The 23755-nt window shown below is 44.3% G+C and overlaps 1 protein-coding gene across 1 annotated transcript in view; it reads right to left on the reverse strand.

Moving 5' to 3' along the window:
• Window positions 1-41: 41 nt before the first annotated feature.
• The window catches only part of LOC126502027 (kinesin-like protein KIF28), a 47530-nt gene continuing 23816 nt past the window's right edge, over window positions 42-23755 (reverse strand). The window contains exons 14-23 of the mRNA XM_050142788.1: window positions 23443-23587; window positions 21579-21697; window positions 20961-21068; window positions 15532-15806; window positions 14024-14158; window positions 13124-13290; window positions 12832-12938; window positions 12458-12605; window positions 11522-11709; window positions 42-3061 (exon numbers count right to left, since the gene is read on the reverse strand). Coding sequence (XP_049998745.1) covers window positions 2906-3061; window positions 11522-11709; window positions 12458-12605; window positions 12832-12938; window positions 13124-13290; window positions 14024-14158; window positions 15532-15806; window positions 20961-21068; window positions 21579-21697; window positions 23443-23587 — 1548 coding nt within the window. The 3' untranslated portion in view covers window positions 42-2905. The remainder of the gene's footprint in view (window positions 3062-11521; window positions 11710-12457; window positions 12606-12831; window positions 12939-13123; window positions 13291-14023; window positions 14159-15531; window positions 15807-20960; window positions 21069-21578; window positions 21698-23442; window positions 23588-23755) is intronic.

Below are 23755 nucleotides of genomic sequence, written 5' to 3' on the forward strand. Positions count from 1 at the left end.
GACAGCCTCAGAATTTTTCTCAAATTTGCATTTCAGACACAGTTGGCACTGAAACGCTAAAGAAAAAGAGCATTTCCTCTCGTAATAACCACGAGATACATGTGCTCAGAGATTGGGGATGATGGCTGGGTGGTGGCGCGCACACCTTTAATTCCAGAACTCAGGAGGCGGAGGCAGGCAGAGCTCTGAGTTTGAGGCCAGCCTGGTCTACAGAGCAAGTTTCAGGACAACCAGGGCTGTATAGTAAGACCCTGTCTCAAGGGGATAAGAGGCATTTAAATACATGCACACATTATAGAATAAGCAAAGAAAAGTAATAGCATCCATCACCTCAGATTATTTACCATTTCTTTGTGATGAGAACACAAAACCCCCTTTAGTTAAACACTGTTAATTATGGTCAGTTAGTCTGGGACAGAACACACAGACCCACGGCAGGACTCCTTTCCTCGTTCAACACCGTCCTCAGGCTCCTGGCGGACACCATCCCATTGTCCGTTCTATAGTTATTTTTTGTAGATACGAAATTATATAATGGCTTTCTCTATATAGTTTGATTAGTCACTTAACACAATGTCCTCTAAGCTTAGCTGTGTTGTCACAAATTAGAATTTTCCACTTTTAAAGAAAACTTATTTGTTCTTTAACAATTTCATACAAGTATATAATACATTCTGGTTTCTCTCACCCACCTCTTCAACCCCATCAGCCCTTCCAATCCCTTCCCCTCACTCACACTTTCCGTTTTGTTCTGTGACCATGGCCTTCTGGGCACCCAGGGTTTTGGATTGGAGCCCAGGGGCTTCTCAGTGAGTCCACAGCTGAAGACAGTGACTGGCCCGAGTCTGCGCAGTCAGTAGTTCAGCAGGGAGCACCTCCCCAGTCTGTGACTGATGGCTGCCAGGCCCAGTGCCGGCAGCCAGAGCTATGACCAGGGTTGCAGTGGCTGTCATGCCCAGAAAAAGCACCCACTGTCATTGTTCCTCTCTTCCAGCCCCCTCTTCCACTGTGTTCCTGAGCTTTAGAGGGGAGTGGTATAAATTATGTCTAGGGATGAGCATTTCATTGTCACTTAGCGTCAGCTCTTTGGCCAGCCATGATTCTCTGCATTCACAGCCACTCACTGCTAAGAGAAGCTTCTCTGTCTGGGATTCTCATTTGTGTAAAGGTATAAATAGGAATATTTACAAGGCAGTTTAGTACCATATCAATTTAGTTAAACAATCTTGTTTTTCTTAAGGTGGAGTAGCATTTGTGTGCACAAATACACACATGCCATATTTAAAATTCTGGCTGTGCATTGGTGGGCACCTAAGCCCTAGCTCAGCTGGAGAATAACGCTGCGGTGAACATGAAGTAGGCTAGCTTCAACATGCTTATTTCAGCCCCTTTGAGTATACACGCAGTAATGGGATTGCTTGATCATAAGATAATTCTGGTTTTTTAGGAACCTTCAAGGAAGTACTACATACATTAAGTGAAAATTGTGAGAACTGAACAAGTTAACAAATGTTTGGAATTATTGATTAAATGAGTCTGGTACCTGGTAAATGTGTTACAGCTCATTATTTTTAAAACTTTTTTTAAATTTTTAAGATTTTTATGTGCATTGCTATTTTGCCTGCGTGTGTTGTTGGATCCCCTTTAACTTGAGTTACAGACAGTTGTGAGCTGCCTAGGTCTTTTGGAAGAGCAGATAGTGTTCTAAACAATTGAGCCACCTCTCCAGCCCCAAGGGTTAACTATTCTTGTCACTTTGTTACTAGATGTCCCCCCTGGCCCTGAAAGGTTTCCTTATACATTCTTCCTAGAGTACTTGGTGTCTGTCAGTATGTAAGACTCGCCAACCATTGATGGAATCAGTGTCCTCTTAGGACGGACTGTCTGCTGGAGGGAGTTTGCCAACAGTCAGCTCTGCACCTCGTACTGCACTCCTGCTGCTGAGCCAACTGGTTGTATTTCAGATGAATAGAAAACAAATGGAGGCAACTTGTAGATGGGTGGACTTGGTCCGAGCAGGAGTACAGAATCAATGTGAACTAAGCATTGTCTGTTCTGACAACAGAGCAAACAACTAATGGGACAGGCTTTGTTTAAAGGGTGGAATGGCCAGGGCAGCCTGGGTTAAGATGAAACCCTATCTCGGAAAAATAAAAAGAAAACAGAGTGGAGAAGTGGCTCAGCGCTTAAAAGCATGTAATGGTCTCGCAGAAGACCCAAGATCAGTGCCCGGTACCCAGGGTGGGGCTGCCAGTAATTCTAGCTCCAGATGATCCAACTCCCTCTTCTAGTCTAAAAAGGTACCACACGCGTGTACAGACACACATACATAGATACCTATAAAAATTATTTTTTAAAAAGGAAAAAAAGATTGTGAGCTACTTCCCAGGAAAGCACTAATATAAACGTTGGCAATCGTTAACCATCCCAGAGAATGAATGCGGAAAGAGGCCTTAGAAGGAGGGTGAGTGAGTGGCCCCATGCTGTACAACATGGAAGTGATAGGTTTAGCCAGGATTGAACTGTGGGCACTCAAACCCAGAGCCTCAGTTTCTGAACATCTACCACAGACATCTCTCTCCATCTGTATATGTATTGATTTTTATAGAATTTTTAAATCTAGTTAAGGTCCAGCGTGGTGGTAGCACAGGTCTGTGATTCCCCATATTGGGCCAGGAGGGGCTTAGGGTGTACAGAGGCAAGACAGGCCAATCTGGTCCACATAGCAAGTCCTTATCAGAAAAGAGGCAAGTGGAGGTATCTTACCTAAAAATGGCAGATGGATTTCCATGAGTCTGTGAAGCTCAGGAACTCAGAGCGTCTTTGCAGTTTGCTTGTCCTCACTGCTGGCTGCGCAGTAAATACTCTTTCTTCTCCTTCACTATGAAAGCAACATTGCTCGTCCTCACTGTTGGCTCTGCATTAGATATTCTTTCTTCTTCTTCACTATGAAAGCAACATCATTTTTCAGCCTCCGTAAGCTGGATTCAAGCAGGTCCTCCAAATCCTTTAGCATCTGTGACTGTTGGTGCACAAAAGGTCGAAGCATTTTATCGTCTTCCTAAAAATGAAAGGAAAAAATGACAGTGACGTCATGACTGGAGTGAAAATACTTGGTGCATGTGAACGAGGTGTCCAGCAAATGTCCGTGTGGCTGAAGAGCTGCACTGGACCCTTTCGAGCAGTGGGGACCTGGAGCAGGCGCTTCAGGAAGGCTGTTCAAATGCACCAGGAGTAGGAGGAGATAGATGCCCACAGTTTCAGACTGGGATGCCGTGTTCTTTCAGTGCTGCAGGCATTGAGACTTGCACAAGAACTCCCAGACAGAGGCATTTACTGCTTTCTCCCATGCCTGGTGGAAGCACCCCTAGAAGGGATTCCAGAGTCCAGGGAGCATCAGCAGAGGAGGATGGGGCAGACAGGTGACATGGCACTGGGCTCCGATTTGTTTCCTGGATTATCAATAGATTCCTGCCCACTATTTCCCCGGTGAATTTACCATGTTTCTTTTTCCTATTCCAAAGCTAATCATTTATATATTCTGAACATTAATCTGTGAGGATAGTTATGGGTTAGCAGTCAGGAAGTTTCAGATGCTAGAGCACTTTGGCTTTTTGAGTGAGAGGCATTCATCCAGTTAAAGTCCATAAAATATCCCCCAAATCAAAAAACCCTGAGACATGTTAGATAAGGGATAATCAACCTATGATACAAATTGGTTTGTACTTGAGTGTGGAGGAGGGTGTTCACAGGTGTGCTGCGGGAGCCTGGAGTTAGTCTCAGTTGCTCATGAGGAGCAGTATACTTTTTTTTTTTTTTTTTGAGGTGGATCTCTGCTGTGAAGTCTACTGAATAGGCAAGGCTGACTGGCCAGTGAGCTTCAGGGATCCCCTGCCTGCCTCTCCCTAGGACTAGAATTTTACACACTCACTGACATGCTTGACTTTTTACACGGTCCCTGGGGTTAAACTCAGGTCCTCATACTTGTGCTGTAGGCATTTTACTGGCTAAACTACCTTTCCAGCCCCCAGTGCTTATTCTTAACTTTATTTATGGGGCCTGACTCTATTCATTGCCCGTCAAAATCCCAACACAATTCTTCACAGACCTTGAAAGAATACTCAACTTCATATGGAAAAACAAAGAACCCAGGATACCTAAAACAATTCTGTACAATAAAGGAACTTCCAGAGGTATCACCATCCCTGACTTCAATTAAGCTCTGCTATAGAGCTATAGTAATAAAAAACACCTTGGATATTGACATAAAAACAGACACATGGATCAATGGGATCAAATTGTAGACCCTGACATAAATCCACACACCTATAAACACCTGGTTTTTGACAAAAAAGCCAAAATTATACAATGGGGAAAAGGCATCAACAAATGGTGCTGGCATAATTGGATGTTGACATGTAGAAGATTGCAAGTAGATCCCTATCTGTTGTCCTGCACAAACTGCCCAAGTGGATCAAAGATCTCAACATAAATCCATTTACACTGAACCTGATAGAAGAGAAAGTGGGAAGTAGCCATGAACACATTTGCAGAAGAGATTTCTTCCTGAATATAACACCAGTAACACAGACACTGAGGTCAACAATTAATACATAGGCCCTTCTGAAACTGAAAAGTTTCTGTAAGGCAATGGACACAGTCAATAAGACAAAATGACAGCCTACATATGGGAAAAGATCTTCACCAACCCCACATTTGACAGAGGACTGATCTCCAAAATATATAAAGAACTCAAGAAAGTAGACATCAAAATACCAAATAATCCAATTAGAAAAATGGGGGTATAAATCTAAACAGAATCCTCAACAGAAGACTCTCAAATGGCCAAAAGATATTTAGGCAATTTCTCAACATCCTTCAGTCATCAGGGAAATGCAAATCAAAACGACTCTGAGATACCATCTTATACTTGTCAGAATGGCTAAGATCAAAAACAGTGATGACAGCTTATGTTGAATGTGGAGTAAGGGGAACACTCCTCCACTGCTGGTGGGAGTGCAAACTTGTACAGCCACTCTGGAAATCAATATGGTGGTTTCTCAGAAAATTGGGAATCAACCTACTTCAAGACTCAGCTATACCAATCTTAGGCGTTCACCCAAAGGATACTCAATTATTCTATAGGGACACGTGCTCAACTATGTAAATGACAGCATTATTCCTAATAGCCAGGACCTACAAACAACCTAGATGTACCTCAATCAAAGAATGGGTAAGGAAAAGCTGGTAGTACATTTACACAACAGAGTATTACCCAGCTGTAAAAAAAAAAAAAAAAAAAAAAAAAAAAAAAAAAAAAAAAAAAAAAAAAAAAAAAAAACCCACATCGACCTCATGAAATTTGCAGGCAAATTGATGGAACTAGAAAAAAATAATTCTGCATGAGGTAACTCAAACCCCCAAAGACAAACATGTTATGTACTCACTCATAAGTGAATATTAGCTGTAAAGTAAGGGATACCACCCTACAATCCACAGCCCCAGAGACTAGATAACAAGGAGAGCCAAAAGAGGGAAGCATGGATTTCCCTAAGAAGGGGAAATAGAGATCTCCTAGAAAACTGGGGGCAAGGGACTAGGGAATGGAGAGGTGGGAGCTTGAGGGAGTGGTTTGGTTGGGCTGGGTGTGGGAGGTGGATTGGAGGCGGATGGAGGGGGAGAGTAATGAAAGTCTTGATGAGGGGTATTTGGGGGCTAGTGAGAGACCTGGTGCCAGGGAAACCCCTAGGAATCCAAAAAAGGATGACCCAAACTAAGACTCCTAGCAATAGTGGAGGGGGTGCCTGAACTGGTCACTTACTGTAAGCAGATTGGTGACTTCCCTAATTGCTATCAGAGGTACTCTATCCAGTAACTGATGGAAGCAGAGGTAGAGATCCACAGACAAGCACTGAGCTGAGCTCTGAGAGTCTTAAGAAAGGGAGGAGAGATTGTACGAGCCAGGGGGATCATGATGGGGAACCCACAGAGACAGCTGAACTGAGCTCATGGGAGCTCATGGATTCTGGACCAACAGAGAATCTCCATAGGATCAACCTAGGCCCTCTGCATGTGTGTGACAGTTACATAGCTTGGTCTCTTTGTAAGGCTCCCAGATCAGGACCTGTCCCTGGTGCTTGGCTGGCTTTTGAAAACCTGTTCCCCATGCTGGATTACCTTGCCCAACCTTGACGCAAGGGGAAGAGCTATGTCCTGCCTCAACTTACTGTGTCATGCTTTGCTCAAGCCCTTGGGAGGCCTGCCCCTTTCTGAGTGAAGATGGAGGAGTGGGGGGGGGGGCTGCAGTTGGTATGTAAAATAAATGAAAACGTTATTTAAATAAAGTAAAAAATAGAAAAGGGTATTCTGAGTGCTGAACGAGAAAGTCGGCCTGCTCACAGCTGGGCACTGATGACAAGAACTCATGTTTGCTGAGCTTCTTCATATTGAAAAAAATAAATGAAGATGTTATTTTCCCTTCCCAAAAAAAAAAAAAAAAAAAAAAGATTTCTATTGCTGCGAAGAGACACCAAGACCACATGAAAACATTCAATTGGGGCTGGCTTCCAGTTTACTCCTTTATCATGGCAGGAAACATGGAGGGATACAGGCAGACATGGTGCTAGAGAAGGAGTTGAATTCTACATCTTGATCCACAGAGACCAGAAAACTGAGACCCTTCCTCCAATAAGGCCACACCTACTCCAACAAGGCCACACCTTCTAGTAGTGCCAGTCCTATTGCAGGATATTTGATCACACTGTGAACCCAAAGATTGGATTATTTATTGAAAAACCCTGCTTCTAGTTGTGGTGTAGCTCAACCTGAGTACACACCTTTAATTCAAGAACCTTCTGCCTGAATATTGTAAAATAAAATCAACCATAGGTCAAGAGGTGGAGCAAACAACCAGTTGACGGGATAAAACAGTAAGAGGAAGTCATGAGGATAGAGAGACACACACAGGAAGTAGGAAGGACATCTAGTTGGGAGAGTTTTATTCAAGTAGGAGCAAGGTTCTTTTTGTGGGGGACATCGGCAGAGGAAGAAAGTCAGCTGGGTGCCTGCTCTGTCTCTTTGAGCTAGTAGGCTTTCATGCCAGCATCTGGCTCCTGAGAAGCCATCAGATTTGGTAGGATACCTGGGAAATCCTCAAGGAGAGAGTTAAAGCTATTAAAAGGAAAAAATGTTCCCACATTTAGGAATGGGAAATATCACAATACTCAGGGTGTTAGGCCCCTGCATAGTGCTACTTTAAATGGCACGGAAATAGAGAAAATGAAAAGATAAATGACTTTATTGAGATTGACATCATACCAATTTATAATTCCTGCCAGTCTGGCATTGATATTTTATCATTAAGAGGCAGAGTGTTTTTTTGTGCCAGATGTGGAAAGTGGGTTGATAGGATGCAAGCCTTAGGAAGATTTATAAATGAAAATAAGGAAAATACTCAAACAGAGGAATTTAGGCAAGAACGTACCATGCCACCACATGGTGAAACTGAAGAGGGGTGGCCAAAGTTGTTAGAAAACCAACTTAGTTTTTATCCAGTTACTGGACAAGAATTACCAACAGACAACAGGCACCCCCAAGGTTATCAGGGAGTTAAATGGAGTCCTGTTAGATTTGAGGAGATTTAAGGAAGCACTTGTTCATTGGTATGTATTCACCCTATGTGATGAATTCATGGGCAACTAGGAGCAGAAGTATCTCACAAGCCTGGGAAGAGTTGGCAACAGTAATATTGGAGGCTGTCCCCAGTTATGATGACGAACATGGTGAAAAGAGTCAGAGCAACAAACAGACCTTGAGGTATTAATAATATTCCCCAAGATCAGTCGCTAGATGATGGTCAGTATGCTGAATTACAAAGGCAGCTTGAATTTGATGATCATGACTTGGCACTATATCATTTAGCAGTTTTAAATGCTTGTGACAAGATTGAAGAAATCAGAGGTCTGAATCATTTACTAAAATTATGCAAGGTCCAAAAGCGTTCACTGTTTTTTTTTTTTTTTTTTTGCAACGATTGACTTCAGCTATAAATAGAATAGTATCAGATCCAGAGTCAGACAACTATTAATCAAATCTTTGTCTTTGGGGAATGCTCATTCAGAATGCAAAAGGGTGATTGGGCTTTTAAAAGCAAGAATAGCACCAATAGTTGAATGGATTAGGAATATGGCTGATATTGGATCTCTCATTTATGATGCTACTCTAATAGAAGCATTTCTAGGGGGCTGGAGAGATGGCTCAGAGGTTAAGAGCACTGGCTGCTCTTCCAGAGGTCCTGAGTTCAATTCCCAGCAACCACATGGTGGCTCACAACCATCTGTACTGAGATCTGGCGCCCTTCTCTGGCATGTGGGCATACATCTATGCAGAATGTTGTATACATAATAAACGAATCTTTAAAAAAAAAAAGAAGCATTTCTAAAAGTTTTAAGAAAAATCAAAATGTGAGATGTTTTAATTGTGGTAAACAAGGTCATTTGAAAAGGGATTGTGGGCAAGGCATTCCTAGAAACAGTATTTTCCAGAGATTTTTTTTCTTGGGTATGCAGAGGTGTGGTAAAGGTCAGCATTGGACTAAGGAATGCAGATCAATAAGGGCCAGGCAAGGTAATCTCTGCCATCAGGAAGTACCCTAAGGAACCTCCTACAGGCCCCAAGTTCAAATTTGATTCAGTCATTCCCTGTCAACATTGGAGAAAATCATTCACAGAGCATAAAAATTGACTAGTCTGTTGTTAAAAACAACACTGCTCTGGGTATAATCAGGACAGAACAGCTTCAACAGATAAAACAAAAATTCAAGAGAGACTAGAAAAGAAGTATTTTTGCAAGCTGCTATAAATGATCAGAGATCAAAGCTAAAAATACAAATAAATGACGTTGAAATTGAAGGGTTACTAGACACAGGAGCATATGTAACAATAATTTCACCAAAATCTTGGTATCCAAATTGACCTCTTCAGGAGGTAAATATTTGGTTCCTAGGGATTGGAACTTTATCTCAGGTAAAACAAAGTAATAAAAGATGATCAAATGTATAGGGCCAGAAAGAGATAGGAAAAGTAAAGCCGTACGTGGCCATGAATTTTTGGGAACATGATTTGTTGCAGCAATGGAAACACAGATTTAACATTTCTCCAATCTCAGAAACAAACCATAAAATGAATTCTTCCAGAAAAAAAATAGTAAAAGGTATTATCAAGAACAGTCACAGTTCAGGTTATACCTAAGCAGAGCACAGTGGCTGTTGGTCTTTCAAAGGTACCAACCACCCTGTTTAAAATGGGTAACTGACAAATCCATCTGTGTGGAACAATGACCTTGGACATGAGAAAAATCACAGGCATTAGAACATCTGGTGTAGGAACAGCTCAGTGATAAACATATTAAATAACCAACCAGTCCTTGGAATTCTCCTATATTCTTCATTAAAAAGAAATCTGGAAAATGGAGAATGTTAGCAGATTTGAGAGCCCTAAATAAGGTGATTCAGTCAATGGGCTCTTTACAGCCAGGAATTCCCTTACCCTCTATTGCCTAAGGGGTGATCTATTATAATTATTGATTTAAAAGACTGCTTTTTTATATGCCTTTAGAAAAACAAAGGAAAATTTGCCTTCCCAGTTCTTAATTAAAATAATGTTCATCAGGAGGCAGAGGCAGGCAGATCTCTGTGAATCCAAGGCCAGCCTGGTCTATAAGAGCTAGTTCCAGGACTGGCTCCAAAGCAACACAGAGAAACCCTGTCTCAAAAAAAAAAAAAAAACCAATGGATAAATAAATAAATAAATATAAAATAATGTTCAACATATTAAAAGGTACCACTGGAAAATTCTACAAGGAAGGTTAAATAGTCCCACCTTGTGTCAATATTTTGTACAACAGCCATTAGAACTAATTCATACAGCTTCCTCAACCTATAATTTACTATTATATGGATGATATCTTACTAGCTGACTCAGACTCAGATACCTTAGGAAAAATGTTTGATGATGTAAAGAGAATTTTGCCTTGCTGGAGATTACAAATTACTCCTGGAAAAAAAAATACAACAAGGAGAGCCTATCAATTATCTAGGATATAAGATAGGTTTTATAGAAAATTCAACCATAGAAAGTACAAATTGGAGAGATCAATTACAAACTCCATGATTTTCAAAAATTGCTGGGGGATATTAACTGGCTATGGCCCACAACTGAATTGAACTCAAGAGCTAAGCAATTTATTTTGAACCTTATAAGGTTATAACAATTTAAATAGTTCAAGGAAATTTTCAGCTGAGGCTGAGAGAACTGGCTTTGGTAGAATAGAAATTACAGGATGCACATGTGGATTGCGTGATCCATAGCTTGACTGTATTCTAGTTATTCTATCTCCTACTCAGTCTTCCACAGGAGATTGCAGAGAGAAGATATCTTAGAATGGATATTATTATTAGCACACAAACCTAGTAAAAAAAAATTAAAGACCTATGTAGAAAGGGTTTCTAAACTGATTCTGAAAGAAAAATTAAGACTTCATCAATTAGTAGGAATAAACCTAGCAGAAACTGATACCTTTTACTAATGCTGAAAGTGCCTTATTATGGGCAGAAATTGAACATTGACAAAGAGCTTGCAGTAAGTTTTGGGAGAGATTAGCAACAAATATCCCAAAAGCAAGAGACTTCAGTTTATAAAACTAATTGGATTCTCCCTTGTATAGTAAGATAAATACCAAATTCTGGAGCCCCTACATTCTATACTGATGCAAATAAATAAATCAGGAAAGTCAGGTTTTAAGTCAGGAAAAATAAGTGTCTCAAAGCCCTTCTGATTTGGTTCAAAAATCAGATCTGTAAGCCATTCTTATGGGTATTAATAGATTTTCCTGGGTCTCTTAATTACTGACTCTCAACATTCAGAAACTGAACTTATTCCAGATGATTCAGAATTAATTTTTCTATGTGTTCAACTACCACAAGCAATCAGAAACAGAAATCATCCTTTGTACATAACATATATCAGATCCCATGCAGGCCTACCAGGCCTTCTAGCACAAGATAAAGATGAAATTGATCAGCCATTAATAGGAAATGGGCTAGAAGCCTCAGAATTCCATGAGCAACACCATTTTAATAGCAAAGATTTGAAGAGTTTTCTATCATTTGGCAACAAGCCAAGGAAACAATAGAAACCCTAACCAGGATAGGTTACACGGTGCTTTATTTTTTATTTCATTTTATTTTGTTTTTTTTTGAACAGGGTTTCACTGTGTAGCCCTAGCTGTCCTGGAACTCACTTTGTAGACCAGGCTGGCCTTGAACTCAGAGATCCACCCACCTTCCTCTGCCTCCCGAGTGCTGCAATTAAGGGCACCACCACCACCACCTGGCCAGGACCCACACTGTTAAAGCACCAGTTTGCTCATCTGCTCACACATACACCTCCCATCTCTCTGTGCTGTCAAATCTGTGGGCTCAGTGGAGTGCTGTCTGGGTGTCACGGGGAGGCTGAGTACTCACGGGGGGTCTGCACTGCCGCAGTCTGAGCAGCTGTCGTCTGGCCATGCTCATGCCTCCATAGAACACCTTCAGGGCTCTGGCCAGCTGTGCATCGCAGCCGGCTTGCTGAACACACATCTGCTTAGCCTCTCTGACTGCCGGCAGCTGGACTCTCACCTCAGCTCCCTCTGGGTTATCTGCCCTCCGGGCTAGGGTACAAAAAAAAAGTATGGGTTTCTCTGTGTAGATCTAGCTGTCCTGAAACTCACTCCCTCGACCAGATTGGCATCAAATTTAGAGATCTACGTCTCTGCCTCTACCTCCTGAGTGCTAGGATTAAAGGTGTGTGCCACCAGGCCCAGCTTTGGGGACATTTTATGTCTTCACTTATCAGCATATTCCCTTTGGAATCACTCTAAGAAATCTTAGAGGGCAAAAGAGAAAGGGTTCTGTTCTTTTGTTATGGTCTAAGATATGAGTTAACTCATTAAGATTTCCTGTTCTTCTGGAGCTGGAGGCATGGCTCAACAGTTAAGAGCACTGACTGCTCTTCCAGAGAACCTAGGTTCGATTCCAAATGCCCACATGGTGTCTGTGACTCCAGTTCCAGGGGGTCCTCCTGACAGCCTCTGCTGGCCTCTCTGGGCACACATGCACTCAGGCACACATAAAAATAAGTAAATGTAGCCGGGCGGTGGTGGCGCACGCCTTTAATCCCAGCACTCGGGAGGCAGAGGCAGGCGGATCTCTGTGAGTTCGAGACCAGCCTGGTCTACATAGAGCTAGTTCCAGGACAGGCTCCAAAACCACAGAGAAACCCTGTCTCGGAAAAAAAAAAAAAAAAAAAAAAAACAAACAAACAAACAAAAAAAAGTAAATGTTTTCTAAAGACAAATAGCACATTCCAAACATGGGAGCTAAGAATGAGATGAGCCAGCAAATGGTACTGTCTCTCACCGTGTTGAGCAGAGCCAGTTTTTTCCAGCGATGCCTTGAGAAACACGTTTTCTTCTCTGAGGGCTCGGTTAATGTCTCTGAGCAGCTCCGTTTCCTGCTCTAATGTGAGCAGTTTCTGATAAATTTCTGGTACCTGGTTTGACATGATCTACAGAAGATACGTCAGCTCAGCTTTTGTAGACTTACCTGCACAGCCTTCCAGACTAGTGGTTCATACCACCTCTTGTAAACAAGGAGGGAATGGGGGCAGGGGCAGGGAGAGGTTTAAGTCCCTCGGCACACACAGAAAAGCACAAAATCACTTTCATAAAGGGATGATTCTTGGGGGCTGTCACTGAGGTTGTTCCCCCTTGTCATCTGCCACGAGTACACACCTGGCTCACAGTCTTCACACTGGACAATTTCTCGGTATCTACCACAATGTGGCCTTCACCTGGGAGCAGGCTGTCCAGCTGAGAGAAGCCAAATTCAGCACAGCCTTCTGCAGCATGGGAGAGGGGACCAGAAAGGAAAGAGCCCAGTGAGCTTAAGTGAATATTGAACCCCAGCCCTGGCAGAAGATGGCGCTTACCCACTGCTCCCCAGACCTGCCTGCCTCCCTCGCTCCCTCTCAGCATGGAATCTGGTTGAACAGCACACCTAGGAAAGGATGAACAAGCAAGGTACCTTGGAGGCCCCACAAGTCAACGACCAGGGCATTTGTCAGTAAGTAGTCCAGGAACTTGCGAGAGGCACTCAAGGCCACGACGTGGACAGTCTCTTCCACCCTGGGGTTCACGCTCTTCCACACAGGCTTCGTATACAGAGTGTTTGGGAGATCATAGATTCTGTACCTGAGGCAAGGATATAAAACATAATTGAAAACCAGAAGGGCTATATCTGTGCGGCTAGCTGAGAAGCTGCTCTGTAATTGAGATGTAGTTTTCCACCTCCAGCTCTGTCACTCAGCATGAATACCATCACCATCGAGTAGGTAAGTCCAACAGGCAAGAAGGGGTTAATCAGTGTTTACTTTAAAGTGTTAGGTTTCCTTGGGAGGTGTTCAGTTTGTACTTGTTTTTTGGGTTTTGTTTTTTTGTCTATTTTTGTTTTGAGACAGTTTCTCTGTGTAGCCCTCGAACTGTCCTGGAACTCACTCTGTCTGTAGACCAGGCTCGAACTCACAGAGATCCACCTGCCTCTGCCTCCTGAGTGCTGGGATCAAGGGTGTGCGCCACCACTGCCCAGCACATTTTTTACTTCTTAAAACACCCTTTCTTTACCTTTCAATATCCTTTGAACCACATGAATTTAACCCTTTCTGGTTGTGTCTGTACTTAAACATGGTTTTGGTAGATTTTTTTTTTTTTTTGGTGGCAATTCAAGTATCTGACCTGTTGCTTTAATCACATAAGAGACTCAGCAGCCATCCTAGGCATGTGGAGGGCCATGTGGCTGCTCTATGTGATGGAGAGAGTAGCCATTTTGCAGTTGAACAAACAGAAAAACTTAGAATTTTATGATAAACGCATCCACCAGGAGCCACACATAGGGTGTGTTCACGGAGCGTGTAGTGCGGATCCGTACCCCAGCTGGATGCCCCGGCTTGCATCTTCCTTTAGCCATTTGACACCAAGGCATCTGACAATGTGAATCTGGAAGTCAAGCCTCTTGCCCAGTAGCTCCAGAGGGTCAATAACCATATCTTCCTCCCCACGGGCCCTACAGACAAGAGTTGAACATCAGTCTCTGGATTAGGCTGGACCCAGGCTAGTTAGTGTTCAAATGTCACAGAAATAAAAGAGTCCTTAAGAGATAGAGATAGACAGAAATAAAAGATTCCTTAAGAGATAGAGATAGACGATTGCCCTAGAGGACTGGATGGTAGTATCTGCTGTAGAACCCATTCACTCAAGAGCTACTTCCGGATGGTGCTTCTGGCAAAGAGAGCTCACAGGCCAGAGAAGAAGCCAAACATCTCCGTGTGGCGAATGCGTGTGGGTAAGATGCAAAGCCCACACTGAGGACAGTTGGTCCCACTGGGGAGGAGGAAGGGCCAGCGTCTGCTCAGAGGCTGCAGCCTAATTTGTCATCTGCCTTGGTGAGTCAGTCACATTCCAGAGTCAGCATGATCCCTCTTGTCCTTGGAAGCTGCCTGGGTCAGCTTTCCGACTGGGGACCTCTCTTATGTCAACCATGCTCTTAAAGGCTGAAACTCACACGTAAGAATGTCATGTTGTTAATTTTCATTGTGACCCTAGGTAGCTAGCGCAGACAGGTGGCACACCAGTGGCCTGAAGTCCCTACAGACACTGCTTTTGGTCAGCTTGGCCTTTTGGGCCCAGAACTACAAGACTTTCCTACTCCCTTCTCAAGGGGGTTTCCTCTTCATCAAGACAAAAGGTCACATTAGATGTTTGTACCCAATCCAGGACTCCTGCCAGACTCTCTGCTTAGAATTGCTGAAATACTATTATATAAACATCTTATGGCCTAAAACATAAATAATAAATCAGGAGTTTAGGGACAGCACAGAAGGATTCAGACACAGACACATAGCAACCCCACTCCCTCCCCCCCCCCCCCCCCCCCCCCCCCCCCCCCCCCCCCCCCCCCCCCCCCCCCCCCAAACCAAGGAGCAAAGCTCTGGCCTCTGCCAAGAATGGAGACGGGAGAGCAGAAACCAACTTTCTGCTTCTGGCCCTGATGCCTGCCAAGTGTGACAAGCACTCTGTGGAGTGAATGCCAGACCTGCAAGGTGCCAGGAGCAGGCTGTGGCTGAGGGTAAGCATGTCCACGACACAGGCTTCCTTCCCAGGGTCCCCTCATGGAACCAGCCCAGGCTTTGGGATCAGCGTTCCTCATGCCATCTGCTGTTTTGTGGGATGTTCTCCTGATTCCCCGGGTCCCCAGGGCAGTGCTGAGCTGTCTCTAATACAAGCCATTTGGCAAGAATCAGATTCAACGGGGTCAAGTCATTCTCTTGTCTGTTTGTCTCATCAGTGACCCCTTAAGGGACCAAGTTGATTTCCCTCCCCCCCCCTTCATGAGAACTCAGGCTCTTTTGAGCATCCTGGGAGTGGACCAAGACTCACCATCCCTCCGGGGAGCAGGGAGTGATGCGGATGTGTAATACTGCCTCCTCCAGCCCATCATAGTTCAGAAACTCCACCTGCTCCTCCAGCATCATGTGGTAAGCCAGGGACTGCAGCCAAATGTGTGCTGAGCCCAAGTGGACAGCCTCCACAGGGTCCCAGAAAGGGTCATCTTCCTGAGCCACCTGGCTGTCTTCACTCTCTAGAAAGTGCTGGTAAAGTTCCTCCATCAGGAATTTCCTATTGATAAACTTGGCTTTTGACCAAATCCATACCTGGGGATGCAAATGGGGTCACCCAGAATCTTAGTTACTTTTCTATAAACTTGGCTTTTGACCAGATCCATACCAGGGAAGGCAAGGGAGGTCACCTGGCATCTTAGTTACTTTTGTGCTTCTGTGAAGAGACACCATGACCGAGGCAACCTGTAAATGAACATACTCAACTGGGGGCTTGCTTGTGATTTCAGAAGGTTAGTCCATGATCATCATGAGGAGAAGCTGGCAGCAGGTCAGCAGACATGGCCCTGAGCAGTAGCTGGAGCGTAACATTCTGATCCACCAATTGGAGGCGGAGACAGACTGGGCCTGGCGTGAACGTCCAGTGACACACCTCCTCCAACAGGGAGACACCTAATCCTTCCCAACACAGTTCCACCAACTTGGAATCTAAACATTCACATGCAAGAGCTTATGAGAGCCAATATTATCCAAACTACCAGGCCATGTCCCATTTCATTTGCTGCTTAAACAACCCATCTTTTATCCACCCTGTGCCTCCTAATGGGTGGAGTTTGGGGAAGATCACATACTAGTCTCAAACTTTTTGAGGCTCTTCCAGAACCACATTGTAAGTAATGACAGTGGAGCCAGAGAGATAATTATGGCTGATTAAAGGTAGAGAGGCCATGAACCAAGGCGGCTTGGTGGTGTCTAGAAGTTGGAAAAAGCAAGGAAATAGATTTAACCACTAGTTTTCCACAGAACAGCATGACCCAGCAAGACCTGTGTTGGACTCACAGCCCACAGAGAGCTAAGCTAGACCCTGGGGGAGTCAGTAAGTTGACAGTGCTTGTCATGGACAATAGAGGACAAATACAGAACAACTGGTCTACCAGAAAGCCGGGCGGCTCCACAGCAAATGCAGAGCCACATGCTGGGTGGACAGCCCCTTCCGCCTCCCCTGTAGCTAAGCCAGCACGCAGGCACGTTAGCTCCATTTCTCAGAAGCCCACAAAGGGGTTCCATTCTTGTTCAGGGATTCATCACCAGTGAGCAACAAGTCCAAGACAGGAGTTACTGCCTCTCACTACAAGAGCAGGGCCTCTTCAAATACCTGCTATGGAGAGAAACTTAAGAGAAATCCAGTTAGAAGTTTTCTTGACTGAAAATGTCACATCAGAAGTGGTATGAAGTAAAACCAACAACCCCTTGGCAACTAGAATAAAAACAAAAGCCAATGGCTAAGGCCTTGACTCCATGGACATCACCTTCACTGGGAAAGTTGTATGACAAATGCAGATTTTTCTGTCTCTCTGGCCTCCAGGCATGTAAGGAAGCACCAAAGATGTATGTTTCTGTCCCGTGCTCACCTATACCGTCTGGGTAAGCTTCCAGGCTTAAGTCAGGTCTTTATCATCTCTATTCCTACTGGCTATCGAGGAGCTCACTATATAGACCAGGCTAGCCTTAGAGATCCACCTGCCTCTGCCTCCTGAGTGGTGGGATTAAAGGTGTACACCACCACCTTGGATCTCTGGTCTACAGGCAGGGCTACACAGAGAAACTCTGTCTCAAAAAATAGAACCATGCTCTGTAGAGCATTTCTTAACTAGTAATTGATATAAGAGGACTGAGCACATGGTTGGCAGGACCACCATGGGCTGGTGGTCCTGCGTTAAGAAACAAGCTGAGTGAACCATGAGGAGCAGGTCAGTAAACAGCACTCCTCCGTGGCCTCCAGATTCCTGCCTGCCTTGGTGTGGGAAGTCTTTTTGTAGGTGTTATTTTTATTGGCTAACAAGTAAAGAATCTGCCTTGGGCTGGGGGGGGGGGTACTAAACTGAATGCTGGGAGAAAGAAGGCAGAGTCAAGCAATGCCGTGGAGCCACCAGAGGGAAAAGACACAAGCTGCCAGCTGGAACCTTGCTGGTAGGCCGTGAGCCTCGTGGTAAAATATAAAATAGAAATGGATTAATTTAATATGTAAGAGCATGTTAGAAATATGTTAGAGTCATTGGCCAAGCAGTGTTTTAAATAATATTGTTTGTGTGATTATTTTGGGGCTGAGCAGCTTGGAATGAACAAACAGTCTTCTTACAACAGATTGGTGCACCAACACAGCCAACTAAATCCACTTAAAACCTGAGAGAGTTTGGGAAGGAGTCCTAGACACAAAAAGACAGTTAATGCAGTTTCTTGCTCCATTGATGGCAGCAAGCAGAGACAGACGCAGCTCCGTTAAAGAGTTTTCCTGACTCAGCTTTAGTGGCAGAGCTGTGTGGTTTCTTTAAGGAAAGACCTCCTGATTCGTGCCAGGAACAGCTCTGGCTCTTTTTGGGGGCTGATGCCCGCCACCCACTTCAGGTCCAGATGCTTATATGTCCACTCAGGGTCAGTAGGAAACTAGCTGAGACCATGCCCATGGCTCAGTACTCCCCATCTAGGCAGGCTGCAGATTCAGGTCTGCTAGGCTTACAAAGGCAGGAAAGCATGGTGGATTCCCACCACCATGCACAGAGATATTTCCAGGCCATGCAGTGTGCTGCATGGCAGATTTAGCTTTTACTCAGATAAAAAGGGTTTATATGCTGCACGGTGCTCCCTAAAGTTGAGATGGTGAGGGCAGCCACCAGGCAGTCTCAGAGGCAGTAAACATGCTTCCTCCCTGTTGGACTGGGGGAAGCAAGCAGGCAGGGCCTTGTTGGCCCTAGCCACACCCACTTAGCATTAAAAAAGGGAGGTGCTTCTGGTCAGAAAATTACAGATAGTTACAGATACACAATAAAGACAGATTCAGATAAAAAAAAAAAGGACCTCTAAATGGGTCACAGGATTGGATAATGTACATAGACTTGGGAGAGAGAAGAAAAGAGCATAGAGAGTTATAAAAGAAGTAAATCATTTAAAAAAAAAGTCTTTAAAGAGAGTACAGACATAGATTAAGGAAACAAAGAAAAATAAGCCACATAAAGATGGAAAATACAGAGTCTAGATTATGTATATTATTGTGTTTTCTTTGAATTTTTTGACTGTGAAGGAGCTAAGTACGGAGAAATATTTCATTGTATGGGCTGCTAAGCTAAACCAACCTATATATTTTAAAGGTATCAGAACTTCAGAATTTGAGTCTAAGAATATGTTATTTTGGAAAAGAGGTTCTTTTGTTTCCACAGAGGATGAGAACCTGTGGAATTCTTCCAGACTAATATGGTTTGATGGGCCAAGACCCCACAAAAGGTTGCCCACCACCAAAAATACTTCGCCCAACAAAAAACAGGAAGCAATTTGGAGAGAACTATACCCAAATTCCCAAATATTGTTTATAATGTTTGTTTACATTGAAAGGGGGATAGGCTACAGATATGAATACTTTGCATTAGTATGGATCTTGGTTTATTTATACAAATTTAAGGTCATTTTTGTTTTATGTATACTTCTGCTCTTGATTATGGTATTATTTTTGTGCAGCTCCTTTAAAAACGCAATATATAATTAAGAAATATAGGTTAGCCGGGCAGTGGTGGCGCACGCCTTTAATCCCAGCACTTGGGAGGCAGAGGCAGGCAGATCTCTGAGTTCGAGGCCAGCCTGGTCTACAAGAGCTAGTTCCAGGACTGGCTCCAAAACCACAGAGAAACCCCGTCTCGAAAAACCAAAAAAAAGAAAAAAAAAAAGAAATATAGGTTAATAGAAAGTCATCTATAAAAGTCAAGCTTGTAATCATGTTAGGTTGTATAGATGTACAGAGATATTTCAGATGGCTAGTTATTCTTCAAACCTTTTAAAGACTATAGAATATGGTATTTAAAATGTTTTAAGAACTTAGGACTTTTCATGACAATGAGACACATCCTGGCAGCACCATTTACTTCAAGAGGATGATGGGCATTAAAGAGGCTCCTTATGGAGTTGGTTAGACATTTGGGCAAGAAACTGCTCTTGCCTGGACTGCTTGATGGTATGCTTTATGAACTGGACTTGCAGAACCCACAGAAAAATGACTGCTGAAGTTGCCTAAAAAAGGTGAGACAGTCCTTCAGGTTTCCTGCTTCATGAAAGAGTCTGCCAGACATTCTGCAGGACACAGAAGAAAGCAACTGATGAACTTTGCCATTACAAGGCAGAACAAATCTTCACAAATTTCCTGTTTCATGGAAAAGTCTTCTAGATACTATGGGCCTGTAGGCTGAAGATAGATGCCCCAATGGTAGAGAAGAACTTTGGGTGACTGTCCAGGCAATGAGATATCTCTGTCAATTCTAGAGTTTTGGAAGTTGCTTACAATGCACTTCCTGTTTACTTAGGTAATATTTTATCTTTCTGGAGTCTTTGATGGAGTTGAAGAATAGTTATAATTATAGTTTTCTTTAGTTATGATAGAAGATAAAATAGATATATTGTCACTAACTATAATTATAATTATTATAATATAATTCTTGATACCTGTTTTGTTATATGTGATTTTACTATGTTAAAGTTAAAACCTTCCTTTCTATTTAAACAGAAAAGGTGAAATGGTATGGGAAGTTCTACTGTTTGTGTTGCTTTTATTGGTTAATGAATAAAGAATCTGCCTTGGCCTGTGATAGGGTAGAGTAGAGCTAGACAGGAAAAATTAAACTGAATGCTGGGAGAAAGAAGGCGGAGTCAAGAGACATCATGGATCCACCATGGGGAAAAGACGTGAGCTGTTAGCTGGAACCTTGCCGGTAGGCCACAAGCCTCAGTAAAATATAAAACAATAGAAGTGGGTTAATTTAATATGTAAGAGCTTGCTAGAAATATGTTAGAGTCATTGGTCAAGCAGTGTTTTAATTAATATAGTTTCTGTGTAATTGTTTTGGGGCTGAGCAGCCAGGAACAGTCTCCTACAACACTGCCTTGCTTGAGTTCCTTCCTTCTCTGCTTTCAATGATAAACTGTTACACAGGAGAGCGAGTGAAATAAACCCTTTCCACCCCAAGCTGCCTTTGGTTTTGGTGTTTCATCACAGCAGTAGCGACCCTGAGTAAGCACAATGTCACTAGAAAAGATTCTAGCAACTGGCACTATGAGAGAAAGACCAGGACACACAACAAAGGGTCCCCAGATTCAACTCCTACTCAGAAAGCATCTGGGTTCTTGTCTAGGTTGCAGCTGTCAAAAATCCCCTGTGTACTTTGGAAGCTCTCCAAGGATACTCACGCCTGCCCACTGATGGGGTCTTACCTCATGAGTCCTTGGTTTGGTCACCTTCACCATGACCTCTTTCTGGAGGTCGAAGCCCCTGGAATCTGATGATGCCAAGTTCTTCACCTTCAATTCCATTTTAAGTCCCTGGTAAAGAGACAGCTCACTAAACAATCCCCTCATTCCTATTCCTTTTATAGTCTCTTCCCCATTCTTCCCAGCCTCAGGCTTCGTAAGAGTACAGCCTGGCTCTTCCTGTTTCTTGGAGTTTCTGCCCCACCAAATTGCAGACCACCAGCATCTCCCAGTGGTATCCTGAACTACCGTTTATACTTCCTAAGTTGGTTAACTCCCTTTCAAGGCTCCTGCTGACTGGGATCTTGTGTTCTCAGGAGCTAACCCTAGGCCAGGTCCACTCTGTGGTATATCAGCCACTGAAGTGCTGGAGAGGCATGGGGACTTCAGAGGTGGTCAATTATGGCCAGTAAGTGCTGGTCTGGGATGCTAGTGCCAGGGGCTCAGCTGGCTGGGAAGGCCTGAGGGTTAGTTTAACTCTGTCCCTAGCTCTCAGTGCCATCGTGGGAAAAGCTTCATCCTTCCCCAACCTTGGACCTTTGGGGGCCTGATGTTCTGCCATCACTGGGGGTGGAAGGTCACCTTCTTTAGCTCCTCGCTCATCTGATTTGCCTCCACAACCAACGGCATGAGTTTGATGTAGTCCTGGAAGACAGCTAAGACGCTGGGATCAGCTTGGCCATCTCCGGGGCTCCCAGTACCTAGCGAGAGTCACGGAGGAAGTAAGTCTGTTTGTTCAGTGACACTTTTCTCCTTCACAAAACACACACTCAGCTGTTCACTTACACTGCCTCAAAATCTTGGCTTCAAGGCCCTCAGTCCAGTGCAAGTTCTGGACTGTCCAGGAAGGAGGGTTAAAGGAAGTAGAAGCCAATGGGCCAGAAGAGGGGCTGAATCCTCAGTGACCCAGCAAATAATTTGTTCTCCTTCAGTGTCTGGGTGCTATGGAGGAAGGGTCCTAGGGACTACGGGAGGTCCTGAGCCTCTCTCCAGACTTGGAAGAGGACTGCCTTGTGTTAGGACCTGTCTGCTCCTTAGAGACTTCCCGCCCGTGGGTCACATGGCACCGATGCCTCAGAACTTCCCACCAGGCTGCCATGGGAACCCACCATCATCCCCGGGACCAGAATGCTTCAGCCCAGGGCCCGAGGTTTGATGAACTTCCTGTCACCACTGTCCCTACGCTGGGAAGGCATCTGCACAGTCAGTTATGGAAAACTAAATGGAAAAGGTTGTTTGTGGATGGTTGTGTGTGTGTGTGTGTGTGTGTGTGTGTGTGTGTGTGTGTGTGTGTACAGTGTGCATGCGGAGACCAAACAAAGAAGGGGGTCATGTCTTCTATCACTTTCCACCTTATTTCCCTGAGGCAGTGTCTCTCCATGAACCTAGACAAGCAGTCACCAAGCCCCAGACAACCCTCTTGTCTTGTCCCTCATGAGACAACACTCAGCTCTTTACGTGGATGACAGTATAAACGTGTCCCCTCGTGGCTATAATGCTAGCATTCTTAACCACTGAGCCAGCTTGCTAACCCTGGCCTTGGGTTTACTTCAAGAACTTGGGAAGAATGTGGGTGTGGTAATCCCAGTTCTCAGTAGGCTGAGGCAAGTTAACACCTTGAGACCACCTTGCGCTACATAGTGAGTTTCGAGCTAGCCTTAGATACCTCGTGAGATCTGAATCTGAGTTAAGTATGGTGGCTCATACCTGTCATCTCAGCACCCCACTGCCCCTCAGCTGTGGCTTTATTAAGGTAAACAGAGCCTAAGTGCCTCCCCAAGAAGCCAGTACATCACAAAGACCTCAGTGGGATCCAGCCAACCCTGTGCATATGATTTGGGGCTGGGGAAGGAGGTGTGGGAAGGTGTTAAGGAGTTCTGCCTGAGGAATGGACAGGTAGAGAGTGGAGCCTCTAGGAACCCGTGAGGGGTGGAGGGTGGGTTGAGGGGCAAAAGATTATATTCCACTCAGAAACCCAGAGCTGCAGCTTCTTCCAGACCAGGGCCTGGACCTCGCCCCTCCCCATCTCTCCAGCCCAGAGCAGGCTCTCAGTGTGTGCTGGAGCGCTCCCCACTGGCTGAAGGCTTTTATCTAACCCACCCATCTCAGCATTCTTGCTTTCACTTGCTGCGGGGAACACGTTCCCATACCAAGCTAGCTTCATCCTCATCCCTAGGGAAGGGCCAGTGACCTCAACACACTGTTGACATCTATTCAGTTTTCTATTTCTCTATTTCGGGGCTGATGATGTAGCTCAGCGGAGCACTTGTCTGGCTTACAAAAACAAAGCCTTGGATTTTATTGCTAATACACAGAGAGAGAGAGAGAAACAGAGAGACAGACAGAGAGAGGTCTCAGATTTTAAACTTTCTGCATACTGTACACTGACTCCATGAAAGCAGTTGTTTTTATGTTTTCCTAGGAAGGCAGGTCCAGGATTGCTTACCAAGCATGTCCACGCTCACTCCCTCAGCAGCTGCCCGTTCTAGCTGGAAAAAGTCATAATCGTATCTACTCAAATCTTCATCACCTCGCTCTGAGGGAAACCCGATGTAGAGGAAGGCACTGTTGGATCCCAAGATGATGCGGTCCTGGAAGGGAGAGTGTAGGGAGGAAAGGCCTGGCCTGCTCCAGGGTCCAGGCTTCTTGAGCTAGAGTGGAGAGAGCCGAGAACACTCTTGACTCTGTGACCACCGAGATTCAGACCTCTGCCAGGATGTGTGGTCTGAGCCTCAGAAGAAAAGCACGGCGGTGGTGGT

The sequence above is a fragment of the Alexandromys fortis genome, unplaced genomic scaffold (genome assembly GCF_014885135.2).
Source record: "Alexandromys fortis isolate MF-2015 unplaced genomic scaffold, M_Fortis_MF-2015_v1.1 scaffold_51, whole genome shotgun sequence".
NCBI lineage: Eukaryota > Metazoa > Chordata > Mammalia > Rodentia > Cricetidae > Alexandromys > Alexandromys fortis.